This window comes from Rana temporaria, chromosome 3 (assembly GCF_905171775.1).
Source record: "Rana temporaria chromosome 3, aRanTem1.1, whole genome shotgun sequence".
NCBI lineage: Eukaryota > Metazoa > Chordata > Amphibia > Anura > Ranidae > Rana > Rana temporaria.
In genome coordinates, this window is record NC_053491.1 from 251,991,617 (window position 1) to 252,015,924 (window position 24,308).

The following is a 24,308-nucleotide window of genomic DNA, read 5'->3' on the forward strand; positions in this document are numbered from 1 at the left end:
TTATTAGCTTTCGTAACATTTAATTATTTGTGTGTTATTAGTTTAAAGGGGTTGTAAAGGAAAACATTTTCCCCCCCTAAATAGCTTCCTTTACCTTAGTGCAGTCCTCTTTCACTTACCTCATCCTTCAATTTTGCTTTTAAATGCCCTTATTTCTTCTGAGAAATCCTCACTTCCTGTTCTTCTGTCTGTAACTCCACACAGTAATGCAAGGCTTTCTCCCTGGTGTGGAGAAAGCCTCTTGAGGGGGCGAGTAGGAGTGTCAGGACGCCCACTAACACACAGCTCCTTTCTCTATCTGCAAAGTAGAGAGTGTCCTGACTTGCCTGCTCACTCCCTCAAGAGGCTTTCTCCACACCAGGGAGAAAGCCTCATATTACCGTGTGTAGTTACAGACAGAAGAACAGGAAGTAAGGATTTCTCAGAAGAAATAAGGGCATTTAAAAGCAAAATGGAAGGATGAGGTAAGTGAAGGAGGACTGCACTAAGGTAAAGGAAGCTATTTAGGGAAAAAAAGAAATCCTTTGCAACCCCTTTAATCAGACTGATTGTCTATTGTTGTGACTTAGATGAAGATCAGATCACATTTTATGACCAATTTGTGCAGAAATCCATATCATTCCAAAGGGGTTCACATATTTTTTCTTGCAACTGAATGTTTTCAGTAAAAGCGGAATACAATGATGGTAATACCTAGTACACACAATAAGAAAATTGTACAAAAAATACTTCTTTCAAAGCGAACAAATGATAATTTGATCTTTAGTACACAGCTTTTAAAAACCGATCACGACAGTTCATGCAAAATTATCCTAAGGGACGAACACCAAATGTTTCTCGTATGACACCAGAACGTACAGTTTTTATTAAATCAGTACAGTTTTTGTTCGAAAAAAAAAAAAATCAGAAGACCACGCATGTTCAGAAACTACAGAATACCTTACAATACAATACAACACATTACATCACTTCCGAAGTTGTTTTCTGTCCTATGAGAATTTTCAGAACTATAGTAACCTTCATTTTGGATATGAGACTAGCGTGCAAAAAAAACAAATATAATTTGTCTGATATTTTCACTGTTTGTATGAGGCTTAAAGTGACACTAAAGGTTCCTTTTTTTTTTTTTTACTAACAAACATGTCAAACTTACCTCCACTGTGCAGTTCCGTCCCACGGCGGCTCTCGCGGGTCCTCCCCACATTAGATAACCCCCTCTGGGAAGCGCTCTCCAGAGGGGGTTACCTTGCGGCCGTGCTCCCGAGTCATTCATTTGGCGTCCATAGCCATCGGCTCGGCCTCGCCCCCGGCCCCACGCCATTGGATATGATTGACAGCAGCGGGAGCCAATGGCTCTCTTGGCTATCCTTGGAGAGAGCAACAGCGGGGACGCGCCAATGAAAATTCGGGGCTCAGGTAAGTAGAACGGGGAGGGCTGAGGGGCCGGACACAGCAAGGTGTTTTTTCACCTGAATACATCCTATGCATTCAGGTGAAAAAACACCTTGCAGTGTCCAGCCCCCCCCCCCCCGTTTTACTTACCTGAGCCCCGAACTGCAAGGTGTTTCTTCACCTGAATGCATAGGATGTATTCAGGGAAATAAACACAAAGGTTTACAACCCCTTTAAGCAAAAAGTTCTAACTCACAGTAATAGAACACCTCCAATTAATCTGATGACAGGAAACTGGTTGCTTTAGGTTAGTGTACTTTACCATTACCCATTGCACTGCCTTTTTGAATATCCATAGTGAAGTGTCCATCTTTATGTAGATAATGGCTCAGGATAATAATAAAAAAAAAGAAGAAGATTGGTGCTGGAACATGTTCCACTTATTAAATGTTTTCTGTAAATAAACGTTAGTTTTTATTCTAGCATTTATAGACAGAAGATGAAGTAAATGGGAATGCTACACTGCTGACAAATGTCTACAATCCAATAGTGGATCCCAGCCTCTATTTGTAAATTCTCCCACTTTATGAAAGGAAAAAGCATTGCACATATTTATACCAAGCCCCTGACTAGGTCTACAACTGATCACAGAGGAAGCATGTTAGGATTGTATCATGCTGGCTAGTAATCCAATCTCCATAAAAAGTGACCAGTCAGATGTGTGTGCAAGATCCCAAAACAGGGGTGGCGTTTCTTTTTTTTTTCTTCTTCTTTTTTTTTTAGTTAGTAATCTAGTCTCCACAAAGGTGACAATAGACATCAGGTGACAGCCAGATGTGTATGCAGGATCCCTAAACTAGCGGTAGGGCTGGGAAAAAAATTGATTTGATTTAAAAATGGAGCTGGTCGGTCAAATTGATTCATATTTAAAAAAAAAATTGATTTGTTTGATTTTTTTTCCCCAGGACTGGCGCTGATACTGCGCCGGTCCTGAGGATCTGCGGGTAGGAGTTTTTAGGCGAGGCCATGGCTTCGGCCTAGACTGTGAGGCCGGACGCCGCTGACTAGGCCGAAGCCGCGGCCTCGCCTAAAAACTCCTGCCCGCTGATTCAAATCGTAAATCAATTTTTTTTAGGGGAAAAAATTGCCCAGCTTTTTCACCATATCAGACATGCACACCCATTTTTTTTCTTAGGTATGCATTAGAAGGGTAGAAAGAGTGAGTGTTGGCAGACACCTCCTAGTGACACTTTTTCTAGAGTGAACAGTAAAGATTGCACAAGATTTCAAGGAAGCCCTTAGATGTATCATTTTTTTTTTGCTGAATTCGCTTGTTCACATTTAAGGTGGAAGGGGGAATCCTCCCCGCCAAGCTATTGTAATTTGACAGCGGGGCGACTTCCCCTTTGTCAGAATATCCAGGTCAGCACTGCCGGCTATAGATTGAGCAGGGAAAATACAACAGGGTGGTTGTACAGAATTAAATCTGTAGATCAACTTCTGTACAACCTTCCTGCCCATACATGGATCAAAATGTGCCCATTACCTGCTGAACCAGTTGAATTTTGATCCACGGATGGCCGGCTTTAGGCTTGTCCAACTAATCTTACCCCGAGGGATCAGTTGGCTGGGACTGTGCATTGCGCCCAGAAAACACAAGATAATCATCTAATTTGGCCAGATCAGATGACAGTCATTACTTGAGGGGCAAGCTTTAGACCATTTACTAGATAACACATACAATGAGCCTGCATGTTCCATGAATGCCAGTGAATTCAGTGTTTTTTCTCTTTACTACTGAATGAGAAAAGAAGTTAAATTGTCTAAGAACAGGCCAGTTCAGCTTTTATTAAAGGGTAGATTCACACGGTCCTCCTAGGTATTTCCTACATTGTTAAGCCTTTGTCTGAGGTTGATGAAAGGCCTAATAATGAACAATAGGCATCTTATGTGTTTGCATAACTTGTATGCTGCTAGATGGTGACATATTTAGAATCAATGCAGTTTTCCAAAGCCTCAGATCAAATGATGGAGTAGTAGAAATAAAGTAAAAAAAGAAAAAACATGTTGCAAATGTAATTTTCCCTGGATAGGTGTTAAAGTGTTTCTAAAACACAAAAAAACAATGTTACAGTTTACAAGTCCTAAAGCCTCGTACACACGACCGAGGAACTCGACGGGCGAAACACATCGTTTTCCTCGTCGATTTCTTTGTTAGGCTGTCGAGGAACTCGACAAGGCAAGTTTCTCCATTCCCGTCGAGGAAAAAAGACATGCTCTCTTTTTGGCTCGACGGGATCCTCGACAGTTTCCTCGTCGAAAAATGTACACACGACCGGTTTCCTCGGCCAAAAAAAAATCCCAGAAACTCGGTCGTGTGTATGAGGCTTTAGTTGTAGTAGCTGCAATAGTTTTTTCTTTTTTTCAGGCTTTTTTCCTAGTTGGTGATTCTGCCTGTAGCATTTTGTCCTAGGGTGACAACACTCACTCGCTGTACTTTATTTATGGAGGAGCAGTGTTGTCACCCTATGAAAGGACTACAGAACACCCCCTTCTCCTTTCCATTCCATAGGGAGTGGTGCTTTGTCAGGGCCCGATCTAGCCTGTCTGATTTGGGAGTGCAGTAAAAAAAGTCAGGGAGCATACTGTCAACATACCTCTCTGTTTTTCTGTCCCTCCAGCTTTTCCCACTGGTACTGGCTGTGAGTGGAACACTGACAGTTAGTCAGAAAGTTTAATAGAGATGCAGGGAAACAGTGTTCCCTCTACACTCAGTGCGCTTGAGTCACGACCCGGAAGGAGCATCTGACATTACTTCCAGGAGTGCAGAGATAGTGAAGGAGTGAACAAGGAATGGAAGTTCTTTAGGTCTCTATGTGCTTGAGTCAAAGAGCTCCCATGTATTAGGCCCTGTTCACATCTGGCGATTTGGGATCACGGGCAGAATCACCATGACAATCACGGCAAAACCGCATCACGTTTGAGGTGCCAATAAAAATGAATGGTACCCAAACACGCATGGTGCATGTTGCCCCTATTGCAGTGCGATTTGTAATATCCAGAACAGGGCCTTAGGCCAGTGTTTCTCAACCTTTTTTCAGTCATGGCACCCTTTAAAACGATGTATAATAACATGGCACCCTAATCCAGAATTGTATGTATTGGGCTTAAAGTAGATGTCACAATGTACAGTATAAGATTTCCTATCATCTGTGCCCAGTCTTGCCACACAGAGTTAATCCAGCTCTGAGCAATCCTCTTTTATTGTTCAGTGAAATAAAACAGACTTACAGAGAAAAACCTTAGTCCGTTCCGCCCCCTTGCTGTGAATGACAGGTTATTTACATATCTCATGCACTAGCCTGGAGACAGGAATTATTTTTTAATTCCCACCCCCACTCCTCGTGTCATGTGGTTACTTTTCTGGATTTTGACTGGATGTTAGTGATCATAGCAGAATTCAGTGTAAGGAATACATAGGAAAAATGCATGTTGACAGTGGGAGTGTAGAGGAGGGAGGGGAGTCTACTGACATCACAACTCCACCCACAGAGCTCCAGACAGCAGATCCACCCACAGAATCTGCAGTTTTTCAGTTCTTATAACAGACAGAGGGGACACATTTGACAGGTAAGGATACATGCAGGAGGCATCTATATCCTTATAGATCAGCACTATGGCAGTAGTTTAGAAAGGATGAGAGTGGGTTTACATCCACTTTAATGAAACACTGGATTATGATGTCACCCTCACCTTGGCATCACATGGGGGAATACCCCCTCCACATCAGCATTCCTCCTTCGCATGAGAGTCCCCCTGTTACTTCATAGCCATTCCCTGTATATGAGATTCCCCCCAGAGTCTCCTCCCTCACATCAGAATTACTCTCCACATCAGAGTCTTTACCATCACATCAGAGCCCCCTTCTTCACACCAGAGTGCCCTTATCACTTCAGAGCCCCCTTTCATCCTAGATCCTCCCGCTTCACATCAGAGTCCCCACATCACATTAGAGTCCTTAATCCTCCATTTACATATAGTCCTACCTTCCTATCTACTTCGCAGCTGTGGCATCATGGCAGAGGGCATGAGGCAGAGCATTTCTGAACATATTCTAAATGCCCTCCCTGCATCAATGTCATCCCTTTTCATGGTGTGGGCAAGTTGGCCATCAGCACTGTAACGAATCGTGTGCGTCCTGGTTGGCTTCCCTGTACCATGGAAATAAATGATGCATTGCAGCGGACAGGGGCAGGACACTGTACAGCCATGCCGACTCTGCATTGCTGCAACTACGCAGTGCCCCCTAGCCCCTCAATAACATCACTAATCGAGGGCCACCCTAGACCTGGCCTTGTTTATTGTAGTCCACAGAGAGCTACAAATGATAGGAATGAAGCAAAGGTAGAGAGCACATGAAGTTATCAGCTCACAAGATTTCTGACATGACCAACTGGTATTATTTTGCACAGATATAACAAAATACTTTTAGTGGTTTATATAACAAACCAAAAGGGACCAAATAAGCAAAGTTTATTGTTAATGTTTGCATATCCTTTAACTGTGCCTGATAGTTAGCGGTAATGAGGTAAAAGGTTCTGCATACATAATGGGGCTTGTGTGCAATTAGGGCTTTTTGAAGCCATTTTAAGAAAACACAAACAGTTTAATTCTGTTCCTGTGCAATCCCCTTGTTTGTGTCCAGTGCTGATTAACTATTTCCTTCTGCTTGATTGGCACTATTAAAACATCTTACTTTCAAGTGGGTTAAACAATGCAGATGAAACTGTACATAAAAGGTAGGGCTTCCATTAGGCTCATAATAAAGGATGTAGCAATGTATACAAATGTGGGGGAATGTAAGCAAGCAGAAAAAAGAAAAGAAAATTGATGTTCGCCAAATATACAGGTGACCAAGGCAAATGTTAACTGTTAAGTTCAAAAGTATACACATAAGATAAAAATTCCATTTAGATCATAAAACAGAGAATACTTCTTAGCCTACGCCAGTGGTTGAGCCAGTGCCAACGAGAGTGTAATGATTATTTTAGTAATGGGAAAGGAAGTTACATGTAATGAGGAGAAGATGTGCATACGGAGCAGAGCAGCATAACGCCCAGGGTATTCAACTGACAGGAAACGGTTGTATTTCTTACTGAACCATTTGGATGTACATTTGCCAGGAACTGAATATCCAAAGCCTGAAGTCTTTTCTGCCTGTGATGTAATGGGAGAGAGATGCACGAGGCTATTATCCTGGGCTGTGTTCAGACACAAACCATAAAAGCACACAATACAGTACAGCTAATGTGATGGACGTAGAACATGGCACTGATTGGAAACAGCTTTATATATGATATTATTTATGTAGGGAAGAATCGGCTGCATACCAGCTGCCCGTAATGTTGAGGAATGCTTTCCTAGTCATATTAAATTGTATACCTGTGGAGTTAAGTGATGTTCCCTATCTTATTGTTCAGGCTTTCATATACAGCACCAAAGCATACTGTATGTTAATTTTTTCATGTTTGGCATTTTTAAAGAGTGGGGTAATTATAAAAAAAAAAAAGTTGTTTTGATTTGTTTATTGTTGAGACATATTTTTCACTTTGGTTTAAAGGAGTTGTAAACCCCTTTAAGTTTTTTTACCTTCATGCATTCTATGCAATAAGATGAAAAACCTTCTGCGCTGTAGCTGCCCGTCAGAACCCCCCCCCTTTTTTTACCCGATCGTTCCAGCGATGAGCACGAGCACAGCAGCTCCAGCCTCTTTGTCTGGTCCTCATTGGATAGATTGATAGCAGCAGGAGCCATTGGCACGGGATCCGGGGGCGGGGCTGAGTCCTGCTGTTTGTGTCAATAGATGCAGCAGCAGGACTCAGGAAAGCGCCCACACAGGAGCCCACCATGGGAAGCGTCTCTCCGCGGGGGCACCCGATGAAGAGGAGGAACCAGGAGTGCCATCGGTGGACCCAGAAAAGAGGATCCACGTACGTAGCCCCCTTAGTAGTTCCTGAAGACAAGTGGCCACCTATTTTCTAGAGGACAATCTGCTCTTTCAGGATGCTAATTTCAGCTAAAGAGAAAAAAAATCTTAATTCTAATAGTAAGTATAAACCGTGGACAAAATAAATTCTGATCATCTCTTTATTTATCATTACTTGAAGGCCTTTAGACCCCTTTCACACTGGAGCGTATTGCAGGCGCTATAGCGTTAAAAATAGCACTTGGAATCTGCCCTTAAAAATCTGTCACATTCACTCCAGTGTGAAAGCCAGAGGGCTTTCACACTGGAGCGTTGCGCTGCAGGACGGTAAAAAAAGTCCTTCTAGCCACATCTGTGGAGCGGAGAAGGAGCAGTGTGTGTACCGCTTCTTCACCGCTGCTGCTTATTGAAATCAATGGGACAACATGGCTATATTGCGGGCGGTTTTAACCCTTTCTCGGCCGCTAGCCGTAAAACCCCCCGCTAGTGGCCGAAATGCACCGCAAATCCGCCCATAGCATCGGCGGTAAAAATAGTGGCGTTTTACTATGGGCGGCTCAGTGTGAAAGGGCTCTTAAAGTGGTTCTAAAGTCTAAAGGATTTTTAACCTAATGAATTTTATGCATGAAGGTAAAAAACCTTCTGTGTGCAGCATCACCCCTCAGCCCCCCCTAATACTTACCTGAGCCCTATCCCGTTCAAGCGATGTGCATGAAACCAGCAGCTCTCCCGGGTCTTTGTCTCCTCATTGACTCACAATTATCAGTCACAGCAAGTGACCCAATGAGGAGAGAGTGGGGGCGGAGCCAAGCCACATTCCATGTTTGAATGGACACACAGCCTTAGGAGGGGGAGGGAGCCAGGACTGCCAGCCGGGGACCCAAAAAGAAGAGGACCCGGACCTGGGCTGCTCTGATAGGCAAAACACTGAACACAGTGTCTGCTGGGGAACCAAGTCCGAGGATGAGAAGACGTTCAGTGATAGGCTGCTGGGAAATGCCTATCATGGAATGGGACCAGGAGGAGACTGCAAGTTTTAAACAATGAATGGATGCCCGCAGCCTGTAAAAAATTCAGGTACACTGACTCGGGCACAGGGAGGCTGCAATGGGCACAGTGAGGTGGCAATGGGCTGAGTGGCAATGGGAACAGTGAGGTGGCAATGGGCACAGTGGAAATGGGCACAGTGAAGTTGGGCATAGTGAGGTGGCAATGGGCACAGTGAGGTTCCAATGGGCACAGTGGGGTTGGGCAGGGGGTCTGCTTACAGTAGCTGCTGCATTTCCCCCCCTAGGCTTATACCCGAGTCAATACGTTTTCACAGTTTTTTGGGGTAAAATTAGGTACCTCGGCTTATACTTGAGTATATACGGTACTAATAAACATTAGATATGTCTAAGAGAAAGGAAATGATTTTAATTTCCAGGCATTTAGTTACTTTGACTGTCATTAACTCATGTCATGTAATTTGTACTCTGTTATTTGTAGCTAAAAACGACTATATGCTTTATGTAATGCTTGCCACATGCCAGCCGAAAACTGTGACACATGATGTAATTGCTGAATGTACTGAAGCCACTTTGTTATATGTCAAGTTGTAAATGAGTGAGATGGAAGAGCATATGTTGCCTTCTTGCAATGTGTTGTGAGTCTGGAACTGTCTAGAAGATCTTATCTGGTATCAAATGTGTCCCTTGTTAATATGATGTAGTGCTGTTCATCATTCCAAGTCTTTTGTTCTTTTAGCTGGAAGCAGAAGCTGTTTTTCGTGCCATTACCATTGCAAGCCAAACAAACTGTCCACTATATGTGACCAAAGTGATGAGCAAAAGTTCTGTAGACCTCATTTCCCAAGCCAGGAAAAAAGGTGACCTATAAAAAGCAAAATTGTATTATCTAACTACTAAAACTTGCATGTTATATGTGAAGAAAATGTAAAAGTAGAGGATAATCCTTATGATTATTATTTACATGGGTTGTTTCCGGGGCTTCCGAATCAATAAAGTTTAGGCTGACAGTCCTCATTCTCATGGCTTGGACTTCAACATGATCATTGATGCATTACGTTCAATATAAACACACATGTATGAAAAGCTTTGAAATATAGTATGACACATGCACATCCTCATGGAGTTTGGCAGACCCTCTCTGTTGCCAGGGGCAGGACTGATGGTATAGTCCTCGGACAAATGGCAGTCAGAAAATAGAGGGCTGGGTTAGGTGCAGACAACAGAGTCCAGGTTCTAGAAAGGTAAGCAGAACAATTGCGTACAATAGCAGAGGTTAGAAGCCAGTGTTTAGAACAAATTCAGAGAAGCTGGGTACAATCACAGTCCAAACAATACACAAGAATAATTCAAGGCATGAACAGTCAGATGGAAGTCAGAGACAAACCGACCACTATCCAGGGCATGAGCGAACATACAAGCCTGTGACCATGTGCAGATTTGAAATTGTGGCCTCCCTTTTAAAGTCCACTAGTGAGGGCAGTTAGTAGTAGATGTGCCCAGCAGAGACTCAGCTGCAGTGCCAAGTAATGTCCAGCAGATGGCAACGTTTTAACGACTGATCTTTACATACATGCTAGAATACCATCATTTTCCATTGCTTTCTCAATGTGTAAATTACATCTTGGCACAAATCTTCTTCATTTATTTTGCTAAACAATACTCTGTTCTCTTCTTTTATTAATCAAGTTGCAGCCTGCAAATTAGGACTCAGTTTTTCACATTTTGTTCAATTTTCAGGCAATGTTGTATTTGGTGAACCTATCACAGCTAGCCTGGGAATAGATGGAACACACTACTGGAGCAAGAATTGGGCTAAAGCTGCTGCTTTTGTGACTTCTCCACCTCTCAGCCCTGATCCCACCACCCCTGACTACATCAACTCCTTGCTGGCTAGGTAAGAGTATGTTCTTATTCATAGGTGTGCGTAATATTGCATTAGGGTGTGCACCCTTAAGCTCAAAAACACATGTGTCTACATATATATGACCCCGGCACATTGATCTCCCTGCCGGCACAGTGAAAGAGAAGAGCATAAACACTTCTCTTATAGCAGAGCCAGTAAGAGGGAGATCTTTCCCATGTTCCTGCTGCTACACAAAGTAATAACACTAATGTGCATGGGGTGATTAGGGTGTGCCTGGGCACACCCGGCACACCCTGTGCGCAGGGCTATGTTTCTATTACTGTTAGGCAGGGTTATGCACATGCATGCACTGAAAAAGATGAGTCTTATACCCAAATACTGTAGGGATTTTAGTAAATCTCCACTTTAGTTACATGCATGCTTTTCTGGAGATATTACAGACCCTTTTTCTTTTAGGCTGCAGATACTTTAGAAGGAAAGTCAAATGTGAGTTCTTCAGAAAGGCTGAAAGCCAATAACTGTATAAGATTCAGCAGAATGCTGAGCTTTTCTCATTATAGGGTTGATTTACCAACATGATGAGTTATTTTAGCTGTGTTCACTTATTACCTATATAAAATGTTAAAATCACATACATAAATTTTACATTGCTGTAAAATTATTAACAATTTCCCTAATGAAATATTATTTTAATCCGCCCTGTTGACTAGCACCACTTCTTTTTTTTATTTTTTGGAAAGTTCCTTTTATTGGTTTAGGACAAGGTAAGTAGTATAAAACAGAGCCTCTGGGCATTCCGCAGCTCAAGGTGAAATGACACAATACAAAACCATTCCTAACTAAACTCCACTCAGCACCATATGAAGGAGTAAAGTCTCGTACACACAGGCCAGAATCTCGTCAGGGAAAGAACGTTGTTTTTCCTGACTAGATTCTTGGCAAGAATCTCTTGCCGCCCGAGTGTACAGACTCTTCTTTCAAAAGAACCGCGGTTCTCCTGAAAGGCAAGAGCGCCGTGATGTCATTGCGTACGATGAGCATGCGCCGTCGCCGCCATCTTGCTGCACCCTACCTATGCCTAGGAAGCTACCGTGCATGTGTCGACGTCATTGTGAGCATGCGCGGGTTTCCACGGCGAACAGGTAAGTATACACACTCCCGGGTTTCTCGGCAGGAAAACTGCCGAGAATCTCACGACGAGAAAATAGAAAACATGTTCTCTATATATCTCGTCTAGATTCTGGGCAGTTTTCTTGTCGAATACTGAAAGCCTCGTACACATGCTCGGTTTACTCGGCAAGAAAGCTCTGCCAGCAGTTTTCTTGCTGGTTATTGCCGAGTAAACCGAGCGTGTGTACGAGGCTTAAGCAGCAAAGAATGAATCGAATGCTACACTGTCAAAGAAAATAAATACGTAACTTGCCAATAAACCATACAACTTTACACAAGCTATGAACAATTTGGTCACCATGCCTTTTCCGGAACTTTTTGTTTACAAGCTTAAATTAGTATATTTTGCTAGAAAATTACTTAGAACCCCTAAACATTATATATATTTTTGGGCAGAGACCCTTGAGAATAAAATGGCGATCATTGCAACATTTTATGTCACGCTGTATTTGCGCAATTTTTGGGGAAAAAATACACTTTAGTGAATTAAAAAATAGCGCACGCTCGTAAATGAAGACAAACTGCGGTATTAAAAAATATCCATAGGCCATGCTTTAATTTTTTTTACAAGTTATCTGTTTAGAGTGACAGAGGAGGTCTTGTACTAGAATCATTGCTCTCACTCTAGCGATCATGGTGATACCTCACATGTGTGTTTTAAACACTGTTTACACGACTTATGTATGCCTTGGGCACGACTTATGTATGCCTTCGCTTCTGTGCATGAACACGGAAGGATGGGGCGCTTTAAATAAAAAAATAAAAAAATCTTATTTATTTAACTTTTTACATTTACACTGTCCCTTTATTTGTCTTTTTATCACTTTTATTCTTATTACAAGGAATGTAAACATCCCTTGTAATAGAATTAAGCATGACAGGTACTCTTTTTTGAGAGATCTGGAGTCAAAAACACCCAAGATCTCTCATTTACCTTTAAAAGCAAAAGGAGAAAACCCCAAAACATTTGTTTATGCCCAAGAACCGGCAGTAACGTCAGAGGTCGCTCCGGTCCTCCAAGGGCATAGAGCCGAGTGGGGGCCATCTTGCCCGCACTTGACTTCCTGCCCAGCAAAAGGATGATTTGGATCACTTATGTGACTTACTGACATCTCTGGTAAGCACGGGAAGCAGCTGGGGGTTCGGGGGGGGGGGGGGGGGCATGGTTCACTTCTCCTGCCGCCTCTAAGTTTTCATGTACACTGCTTCTGGTAAACGAAAGTTTAGGAGCAATTGGGCATTTTTTCAGCTACCCCTGAACTCTCCTCTATTAACAGAGCTGAGGCTGTCAGTTAGCTGGGGATCATTTTTCTCTTGGTGTCAGGAAAACTTGTCCAAAGTGATACGTTCCACTGTGGTCTGACACACCTTGTACCCATGGTTGATGAAACCTGCATGGTGAAATTTGACAGGGGGTAATCGATGCCGTGGTGGGTGGCAGTTACAAGCACTAATCTCCCTGTATGGCTTTCAGTTTTCAGTTGCTTCACTCAAATCCATACAGGGAGATTGGTGCTTGTAACTGCCCCCCACAATCGCACCGATCACCCCCAACTGTCCATCGGATTTCCCTTGCTCTCTGGGCCCCCCTGTGTGCTCCTCCGTCTCCACAGTGTGTTTTCCTGCCCCCCCCCCCCCCTCTGTGTTCCTCTGGTCCCCCCTTTGTGCTCCTTGGCCCCCCTCGTCCGGATGTGTCAGGATGGGAAGGGGGCAGTAAATATGTAATTTTCAGGGCCCTTCCCTTTCTGAATGAGCAGAATCAGTGATCACTGGCTTGTTAGTTGAAGCTTGACCAGTTCTTTTTATAAATTCTTTATTTTTTACAATTTTCATATTCACATTATGATTTCCACACTTTTATACCATCTTATTTTACCACTCTACGTATATATCATCTTATATTTCTTATCTCTTAATCAATTTCTTAATTCACTGTGAATAGTCATTATCTTTTCTCTCTTTATTTCCATTTTTTTCTCCCTACCAGTTCTTGACCAGTTCTAGGGACAGCCAATCACTTCCACATCCCAGTAGTTAAGTAGAGTCAAAGAAAATGGGTAGGAGTTCCCTCCCATGAAAATCCTAATCCTTTTATGGGAGGGAACTCCAACCTATTTTCTTTGACTAAGTGATCACTGACTCTGTCTCTTCATAACTGAGTATCGTAAACTGTGTCTGTGATGCTTCAGTGTATGAATGAGCCTCTGTCTCTGTTTATTCATCTTCAGTGCAGCTGAGGCTACAGAGAAAGGGACTGGGGGAGTCCTCAGTCCCTTTCTCTATCTCAATAGGAAGATGTCAGGGGTCTGTTTATTAATGCGCTGCATTATTATTTTTGTCGGTGCCTAGGCCAGACAAAACCTTTGCACACAGGCCCACTGCTTTTCTCCATAACATAGAGAGGTGATGTTTGTAGTCCAAAGAGAGAGCTGGAAACAGTGCTAATGCTGCGTACACACGTTCAGGCTTTTGCCCGGCCAAAAGCACATCGGAATCGGAAATACATGTTCTATATTTAAACTCCGATGGAATTCATCGGAATTCCGATGGAATTTCTCCGATGGGGCATAAACGCGGTCGAAATTTCCTTTGGAAAAAGTCAGTTGGACTTTTTCCATCCAAAATTCCGATCGCGTGTATGCGGTATTATAGATAAAAATGTCACACCGACCGAGAACGCAGAAAATTAGCTTACAAGATATCTGGCAGGTTTATAATGGAACTAAAGATTTTAAAAACTGAACAGACGGGGCCCTTTATTGCAGATGAGACATGCTTTGCAATAAAATAAACCTACCTGCCTGCTCAGTCTTTTTTGGAATGTGCATTCCACTGGTGCATCACCCACTGGTCAGTGAGAACAATTGCAGCCCGTCACCCCAGAAAAAGCGGAGTAGAAGATGCCAGTGCCAACAAGAGACATCGGATTGAAAGGAGGAAAGTATTAGTCTGTTTTAGAGGGGGAGAGCAGCATGGAGGAGGACACACAGCATGGAGGGGGACAACAAACCCAGAGGGGGAGAGCAGCATGGAGGGGGACACGCAGCATGGAGGGGGACAACAAACCCAGAGGGGGAGAGCAGCATGGAGGGGGACATGCAGCATGGAGGGGGACAACAAACCCAGAGGGGGAGAGCAGCACGGAGGGGGACACGCAGCATGGAGGGGGACAACAAACCCAGAGGGGGAGAGCAGCATGGAGGGGGACATGCAGCATGGAGGGGGACAACAAACCCAGAGGGGGAGAGCAGCACGAACTAGGACACGCAGGATGGAGGGGGACAACAAACCCAGAGGGGGAGAGCAGCACGGAGGGGGACACACAGCATGGAGGGGGACAACAAACCCAGAGGGGGAGAGCAGCACGGAGGGGGACACGCAGCATGGAGGGGGACAACAAACCCAGAGGGGGAGAGCAGCATGGAGGGGGACATGCAGCATGGAGGGGGACAACAAACCCAGAGGGGGAGAGCAGCACGGAGGGGGACACGCAGCATGGAGGGGGACAACAAACCCAGAGGGGGAGAGCAGCATGGAGGGGGACATGCAGCATGGAGGGGGACAACAAACCCAGAGGGGGAGAGCAGCATGGACTGGGACACGCAGGATGGAGGGGGACAACAAACCCAGAGGGGGAGAGCAGCACGGAGGGGGACACGCAGCATGGAGGGGGACAACAAACCCAGAGGGGGAGAGCAGCACGGAGGGGGACACGCAGCATGGAGGGGGACAACAAACCCAGAGGGGGAGAGCAGCATGGAGGGGGACAACAAACCCAGAGGGGGAGAGCAGCACGGAGGGGGACACGCAGCATGGAGGGGGACAACAAACCCAGAGGGGGAGAGCAGCATGGAGGGGGACATGCAGCATGGAGGGGGACAACAAACCCAGAGGGGGAGAGCAGCACGGACTGGGACACGCAGGATGGAGGGGGACAACAAACCCGGAGGGGGAGAGGAACACGAAGGGGGACACGGAGCGTGGAGGGGGAGAGCAGCAGCACGTAGGGGGAGTTGCAAGCACCGATCACCCCTGTATAAATTTCACTTAAGCAACTGAAAGGGGGGGGGGGGGGGTTCCGGGGAGAAGCTGTCAGGCTTCATTGAAATGTATACAGGCCAGTGCATGTAACTCTAAGCTAGTGCATTGTTGGTTCACTTACCTTTTCTTTCGATTTCCCTTCTAATTTTTTTTTCTTTGTCTGAATTTTTCATTTCCTGTTCCTCCTCAGTAAGCTTGCCCCCATCATCCGAGCCGTTCTGGCTGGGGGTTAGTCAGCCAGAACAGCTTACTGAGGAGGAACAAGAAGTGAGAAATTCAGATAAAGAAAACAAAGGAAAAAAAACATTTAGAAGGGAAATCAAAGGAAAAGGTAAGTGAACCAACAATGCACTAGCTTAAAGGAACCTATTTAGAAAATAAAAAACAAACCTTTACAACCCCTTTAAGGAGAAGAATGGACCCTACCCTTTAAATGACAAATCTGTGCATTTTTAGTGGTGTTCTCTACTTTACAGAGGGACATGCAATATTTGTTTCACTGCTAAAGAGTGTAATTTATTATTAAAAATGCAGAGATCGGATAAAACTTTTAAGGACACTTCCCAGTCAAAACTGAACAGAAATCAGTATTCACTGATCTCACTTGTTGCCTAGAACTACTCATTAAAGTGCTGGTCAAAGCAAAGGTTTCACTTGCATACCATACCCCTTGCAGCATAAACTCACCTTCCCTTTGCTAATCCATAACTACATCTGTACTTCCAGGTATGAAGAGCATGTGACTCACACTGCTTCTTCCCAAGATGTTGCTCTGGGAGTAATGCCGTGTACACAATTGGTCATTAAAAACTATTGTGTGTGGGCTCCAGAGCATTTTTCTCGACGTGAAAAGTGGGCATGAAAAATTTAGAACATGCTCTAATATTTCACGTTGTTTTTCACGTCGTGAAAAACAGCTATGTGTAGACTTTAATAACGGGAAAAAAAGTGCATGCTCAAAAGCAAGTTATGAGACGGGAGCACTTGTTCTGGTAAAACTAGCGCTTGTAATGGAGATAGCACATTCGTCACGCTGTAACAGACTGAAAAACACGAAGACTGAAAAGCGCAAATCGTCTCTCACCAAACTTTTACTAACACAAAATCAGCAAAAGCAGCCCAAAGGGTGGCGCCATCTGAATGGTACTTCCCCTTTATAGTGCCGTTGTACGCTTTGTACGTCACCGCGCTTTGCTAGAGCATTTTTTTTTCACGATCGTGTGTATGCAAGGTAGGCTTGACAAGAATCACGTTGAGAAAAAACGTTGTTTTTTCCATGACATTAAAAACGTGTGTACGCGGCATAAGACTGCAACCAGGGAGATGTAAAGATTACACACGGGTTCTTAGAACTCTGAGGTTTTCTTGTAAATTTCAGCAGGTTTTCTACCAACTACCTTTCAACGCAATGAGATATTCTGTATGTACAGAAGTCATAAATACATTACCTTGCTGAGTATTAGATTTTGTGGACAAATTAAAGATAATTAGCCAAGCCAAGTACACAAGCTTGTATGATTTATTTTTTTCATATCTGATTTACTAATTTGGACATTAATGATGTAAATACTTCTAATGATTATGATGTAAATACGTCTATCAGTCCTTGTTTCATAAAAGCTCCAAATCGAATCTTTATGCATTTAAAGTAGAAAACATTGTTAAAAATGTAAAACGGCTTTAAATTTGAAGCTTGTGGCTCCTGGATTAAATCAATTTACTGAGTTTACTGGTGGAATGTGAATTACATCATTATAAATTAATGTCTGCAGTGAGAAAACAGACAGTCGTGCAGTTCCTCTGAGAGCAGGGTATGAGGTATTGTTTGCTAGCAGAAATCTGATGCGTGTTTATCATTTCTGGAGGAAGCCTGTACATCTGCAGCATTTGGCCAAAGTAGGTACAAAGTCACAAGTAGGCTAGTGTGATGGTTAATCAGTGCTCTGCTGCCACCAAGTGGTTACATATAATATTTGTTTCATGCCTGTGGTTTGCTTTTTCATCCATTGAAGGATACATGTTATCTACTGTCAGGTTATACTGCCATCTACAGGAGGAATGGACACTGGTAAACAAAAAATCTTTAGGCCAGCCCAGGATATCCATTCCTCTTTTTAGCATGCCTAAATCTTTTGCTAGTGTCCTAGGAGAATGCACATTTTTTCTTGTGCTCTGCTGGAAAAAGTCTAACCATTTTTGCTAGCTTTTTTCTTTTGAGTCTTCAATTTTTTTCCTTCAATTTCGATTGTTTGCCACATTGCTGCTTGAGTTGGTTTCTATTTGGGGCTATACAGATTGGCTTTTCCTCGGCCTAGCTTTGGAGTGCCATATCAAGATCACACTAGACTAAAAATTGTAGGGATAGTCTGGAGGTGACCATCAGGAACTGGTTTCCACATTAGGTGCTTTCCATACTATACTGGACATTCCAGGGACAGCCTGGCAGGAACACTAGGGATTTTACATAAAGGAAGAAATACAAATAGAACAGGATACTGTCTCATACAAATACATGGTACAGCAGGCACATATCAGGAATATGAAGTGTTGGGGTATTAAACGCTTTAACTATAATGTGGATATAGATAGCAATTTTTTCTAGCACCTAACCTCGTTGTGCCTAACAGTTGAGGTTCAAATTGACCAAGCGAAACAATATGGGTACATGAGGTATCTGCCCATGTGCAGGAGACCAAAACCACATAGTACTTCACCCCAAGTTGACCGTAGGGTATGGTGGATGCGACTGACGATAATAAGAAATATTATGAACATTTAATGATAATAATTGTTATTTAAAGCAAATATTCACCATATCGTATTTTATTAAAAATGTTAAATCTGATATTTTTAAATGTAAAAAAAATTAGGATGCCTAACTTTTCTTTTTCTTTTTTTTACAGCGGTGACTTGCAGGTAACTGGCAGTGCTCACACTGTTTTCAGCACTGCTCAGAAGGCAGTTGGAAAGGATAATTTCACCCTAATTCCTGAGGGAACAAATGGTATTGAAGAAAGAATGTCCATCATCTGGGACAAGGCAGTGGTAAGGATCCATAATGTGCTTCTGCACCTGACCAATATGGTACAATCCATATTCCAAATTTTCCAATTTTTAGGATTTTTTTCAATTGTTGATTTACTAAAACGGAATAATTCAAAATCTGGTGCTGCTGTGCATGGTAGCCAATCAGCCTCTAACTTCAGCTTGTTCAATTAAGCATTGTCAAAAAAAAAACTTGGAAGCCAATTAGCTTCTATGAAGAGCTGCACCAGATTTTTTGCACACTCCAGTTTTAGTAAATCAACCCCATTGCATCTAAAATGGATCAAATTGGATCATTCTTTACTGTTTTTTTTTTCTCTTGCATATACAATTGAGTATATGGAGGTTTCGATTTCTGTATGTTTTTTTTTTTTCTGTGTGTTGAACTGCATGAGCTTGTGTCTTTTTTCAACATGAATATGTAACTAGGTATTTCTTACTATTCTGGGAATTACTAGTAAGCCAATGTGAATATCCCCTTAAATCGGAGTTCCAGCCTTTTAACCTTTATTAAAATTCAGCAGCTACAAAAAGTATAGCTGCTGACTTTTAATAAACAGACACTTACCTGTTCCACGGTCCAGCGATGTAGCCACACGGGGCGTCCCTACTCTCCGCTCCTTGGCGCCTCCATTCACATTCTGGGCACCCGGCCCTGACCGCTTTCGGCATGCGCGAGTCACTCTGCGTTCCCGGAATGGACAGGCTCTCCTGGGACCTGGGATCTGTCATGTGTCCCTGGAGATTGCCTGGAGGGAGGGGTCGCCTAGGGGCAGAGGCGGTCCCTAGGTGGAAGTAGGAAGTGGGACAGGAAGTCCCACTCCTACCGAAGCCCCCCCCCCAAAAAAATGTGGCATGTAAGGGGGCGAGGATTGCTTAAAGCAGAAGTTCCACTTTTGGGTGGAACTCCGCTTTAAGGGGTTTACTTTCTCTAGAAGAGATCAAGTGGTCAGGGGAACAGGAAATTAAAGTAAATCCCCCCTAAAGAGATACAGAAAGCTTATTCCTGTCTGTGCTGATGTGGGGGAAATTCCCATTCTCCTTTCTCAGGCACAGGAGGTGAGAGAAAATCTCAACAGGGATAGGTATAGAAAAAACTTTACAAGTCTGAAAGCTTCTTCTAAGGATCTTAGTCCGTATGTATATGCACCTTAGCATTTTTTGTTTTACCTGGGACCTTAACGAGAGTTATACTGAATCATTTAATGGCACCACCAGTGATGTAAATAGAAGTTGCTACACAATTGAATTAGAAAATAATTACATTTTTTTTTCCTTTAGGCTTCAGGCAAAATGGACGAAAACCAATTTGTTGCTGTCACCAGTACCAATGCTGCCAAGATCTTCAACCTCTACCCCAGGAAAGGGAGAATAGCTGTAGGATCAGATAGTGACCTGGTTATCTGGGATCCCGATGCAGTAAAAATCGTTTCTGCCAAAAGTCATCAATCTGTAAGTCAAACTTGAAATGCGCAGAAGATAGGATATTTGATAGGAAGTATGTATGACCTGTAGCTACAGAACACAGGATGAATTAGAGCATCGTTATAGAGTTGGCTTCCAAGGTGATCTAATTGGATGACAACATCCTTTGGATCTTTCCAGCAGAGAGGGTGAAACGCCAAGAATGTCAGGGCCAGATAATGAAAGTGAATATGCCAACACCTCATTATTGGACAGTATTGTTCTATGACATAATACACAGGGAGTAATAAAACAAAAGGCATTTATTTTTAAAAAAATAATATACATAATATATAAAATAAAGAAGAAAAATGAAAATCACTAGAACTATTGTAGCTCATATATTGGATACAGCAGGTGTGCAATCCCAGGAACTCAGGAGCTATATGAAACCATCTAATGGTTAAACTCAACATCTGATAAAAACTGAAATATAAGTGTGTCTCGGACTGACCTTTCAAAGCATGTTCTTTTTCCAAAGTTTCTTGGCTTTTCTTCGAATTGTTTGTAGTCATGTGGCCGACCGCCTCCTGTAAATTTACTGCTACAGGGCAGCCACTGTGTGCAGAATTACGTATATATAGGTGATTCTGCATTTCCAGGGTAGGGGGCGCGTGTGCCCACCTGACTGTGCTGTGATTAGTCATAGCACAGGCCGATCATCGGCTCCTGGGCAGTGATTGAAATGGTGATCGGCTCTGAGCTTCACCGAACACAGCTCTATGAATGTAAACAACACATGGCTGTGTTCAGTGACAGGGGATCTCATTGTTTGTTCATTCCCTGCTGAGCAGGGAATGAAAACATCTAGATCCCCAGTAAAAGCAGCACACAGTATACACATAAACACATGTTAACCTCTTTCCTACCCAGCATCATTAATACAGTAACAGCACATATTATGAGCACTGATCACTGTAATAATGTCACTGGTGATGTAAGTGGCAGTTAGTTCCCCCCAGCATTAGGTTTCGGATTGCCTGCTGTACTATTGCAGACCCGTTTTAAGTCTCTGATTGCCGCCATTACTAGTATAAAAAAATTTTTTAAATAAAAATTCCAGTATATATCCCATAATTTGTAGTCGCTAAACTTTTCACACAAACCAATCAATATACACTTATTGGGATTTTTTTTTTTTTTTACCAAGGAGTAAGTAGCAAAATACATTTTGCCCAAAATTTATTAAGAGATTGGATTTTTTTTTTTTTTTATATATATAGGATATGTTTTATAGCAGAAAGATAAAAATACAGTATTGTTATATTTTTATTTTTTCAAAATTGTCGGTCTTTTTTTCGTTTTATATAATAAAATATATATATATAAAAAAAAACAGTGGTGATCAAATACCACCAACAGAAAGCTCTATTTGTGGGGAAAAAATTGTATAAATTTCATTATTTCATTTGTGTACAGCTTTTGCAGTTAAAGTAGCGCAGTGATGCATAGCAAATGGCCTGGTCATGAAGGTGGTAAAACCTTTCTGGAGCTTAAGTAGTTAAGATTAAACTATTAAACTATTGACTTCATCTGAAAAAAGTGTATGAAAGTGGCTCATGGTATGATATGCAATTCTTAAGCCCAGGTTCACACTGGGTACGATTTGCTTCGATTTGAGATGCGATTTCACATGTGAAATCGCATCTCAAATCGGCGGCATTTGCCGGCAAATGTCGGCAATGACACCGTCCTAATCGGTGCGACGCCGCATCTGCGGCGCTGCACCGATTTCAAAAAGTAGTTCCTGTACTACTTTTTGCGATTTCGGGCCGCACACCTGCACAGATGTCTCTTAAATCGCGGCCGAAATCGGGACTGCCAGCGGGAGTGAAGCCGTGCGAGTTCAGCTGAACTTGCATGGCTTCACTCCCGCAGCCCAGTGTGAACCAGGGCAAAAGGCCCATTTATAGCCACTCTTTGTGGTAAAACACACATTTTACCATGTTGGAGTGTTTAGCATTGCACAGTGAATAGGCCCTAATTTATTTTGTAGTACTTCATTATGAATAGCAGGTTATTTGTTTCTGAAGGTAGAGAATAGCAGAAATACTTTCAGAAAGTTAGTGATCCAAATTTTCTTTGATTTTACATGTTTTAAAATGATTGTAAATATATGATTGTCTATTTTATATGAGTTTATAGACACCAGCGAAACTTTCTGTAGAATAAGCACTAGAAGCAGCACATTAAAGTGTGATTCGTGGAAATTTTAGAATAAGCCTCCGTAACAAACCATGGTATGTTTTCTAGGCTGCAGAGTATAATATCTTTGAAGGCATGGAGCTCCGAGGAGCACCACTTGTGGTCATCTGCACAGGCAAAATCATGTTTGAAGATGGCAACCTTCATGCGACCCAGGGAACCGGACGCTTCATTCCTTGTACTCCTTTCTCTGACTATGTCTACAAGAGAATCAAAGCCAGGACTAAGGTAAGAGAACATGGAGGTAAAAAGACAAGTAATATTCCAAGATATAGAGTACTGATGGGTAAAGATGACTTTAAGGGCACCAATACAAAAATACAAAGATATATTAAAAATGTATTGACTTTTATTTATACAAAGAATACATTTTTTGAAAAAACAATGGCTGATCAGATATAATCAGCCAATGTTTTTTAAACAAATTTTTGCATAAATAAAAGTCAGTTACGTTTTTATATATCTGTGTATTTTCATATTGGTGCCCTTAAAGTGGATCTTAAAAGCCATTACCTAACTATGCTTAAACCTGCCCCCACCCCTCTTCTAAATCAATTTATAACTACCCTGTGAAAGTAAGATGCTCATAGTTACCAATTCTGAGGGCGCTCCAGTCTGGTTACCGTATTTGCCGATGTATAAGGCGACCGGACGTATAAGACGACCCCCTAATTTTACATTTTTTTACGATTTTTTGCCTGTACTCAACGTATAAGACGACCCCCCTTCCGAGGCTTCCGATGCTTCATATTTCTTCCTTCTGGAGCCATATTCTTCTTCCTTCTTGCTGGAGCTGGATCCAATCACGGCGAGCAATGTATTCTATTAATGAATACAAAGCCTGTTTGTATTGGCAGAGGCTGTAACATCATCAGACCACGCCTCTCTGACTCTCAAAGCCAATCCGAACAGGCTACTGTATGTAGCCTGCTCAGATTGGCAGAGGTTGTTACTTCAATCCAATCAGGCTCTATATTCATTTGAATTCATCGCTCACCAGGATTGGCTAATCGGTATATACTGTATGTAGACGAAGCTACATACAGTATTACCGCACATTCAGCAGGCATCCGAGCAGCTGACCCGGCGTATAAGACAACCCCTGCTTTTTGGCCATTTTTTTTAAGTGTAAAAAGTAGTCTTATACGCCAGCAAATACAGTATGTTATTTCCCCAGCAGCCAGCTTCAGGGGAGAGCACTGACAATGGCCGCAATGCCTGGGCGGTGATGTCACCAATTATCTCTCCCCTGAAATCGCCACTGGGAGCTGATCATGTGACCAGATCAGAGCGCCCTCAGAATTGGTAAATATAAGCATCTTGCGTTCAAGGGGTGGTTAGAACAGGATTTAGAAGGGGGGGGGGGGGGGGGGGGAAGGTTTAGGCATAGTAAGGAATAGCCTGGACTTCTGTGTTAAAGTCCTGTTTTTACATTTGTACTCAATATATTATATATTGGGATGTTGGCACCTGATTTAGCCACACCTTATATGCAAGATAAGCATTATGTCAGAAGTCTGTAGAGAACACCATGTTTCCAGGAGCTGTAATCAGCTTTTTGCTTAAAGTGATTCTAAAGGTTTTTTTCTTAAATAACAACCATGTCATACTTCCTTGCTCTGTGTAATGGTTTTGCACAGGGCAGCCCCGATCCTCTTGCTCTCGAGCCGCTCCTCGCTCCTCCCCCTTGACCAGTGCCCCCAATAACAAGCTGCAAGCTATGGCGGGCCTTGGTGCATGCCCACTGTCTTGCCCTGCTCTATGCATCCATAAGACACATAGAGCTGCAGCTCAGCTCTGCCCCGCTCTCTCATCATTGGCTCACTAGCTGTGATTGACAACACTGAAGAAATGACACTTTGCTACAATGTAAAGTAGTGAGTGTACAGCTTGTATAACAGTGTAAATTTGCTGTCCCCTCAAAATAACTCAACACACAGCCATTAATGTCTAAACCGCTGGCAACAAAAGTAAGTACACCCCTAAGTGAAAATGTCCACATTGGGCCCAAAGTGTCAATATTTTGTGTGGCCACCGTTATTTTCCAGCACTGCCTTAACCCTCTTGGGCATGGAGTTCACCAGAGCTTCACAGGTTGCCACTAGAGTCCTCTTCCACTCCTCCATGACAA

The 24,308-nt window shown here is 42.8% G+C and overlaps 1 protein-coding gene across 2 annotated transcripts in view; it reads left to right on the forward strand.

The window, feature by feature from the left end:
- DPYSL3 (dihydropyrimidinase like 3) overlaps positions 1-24,308 on the forward strand; it is a 205,541-nt gene that overhangs the window by 171,675 nt on the left and 9,558 nt on the right. For both annotated transcript variants that reach the window (XM_040344562.1, XM_040344563.1), the window contains exons 8-12: positions 9,125-9,245; positions 10,126-10,282; positions 18,367-18,508; positions 19,790-19,960; positions 22,226-22,405. In XM_040344562.1, coding sequence (XP_040200496.1) covers positions 9,125-9,245; positions 10,126-10,282; positions 18,367-18,508; positions 19,790-19,960; positions 22,226-22,405 — 771 coding nt within the window. The remainder of the gene's footprint in view (positions 1-9,124; positions 9,246-10,125; positions 10,283-18,366; positions 18,509-19,789; positions 19,961-22,225; positions 22,406-24,308) is intronic.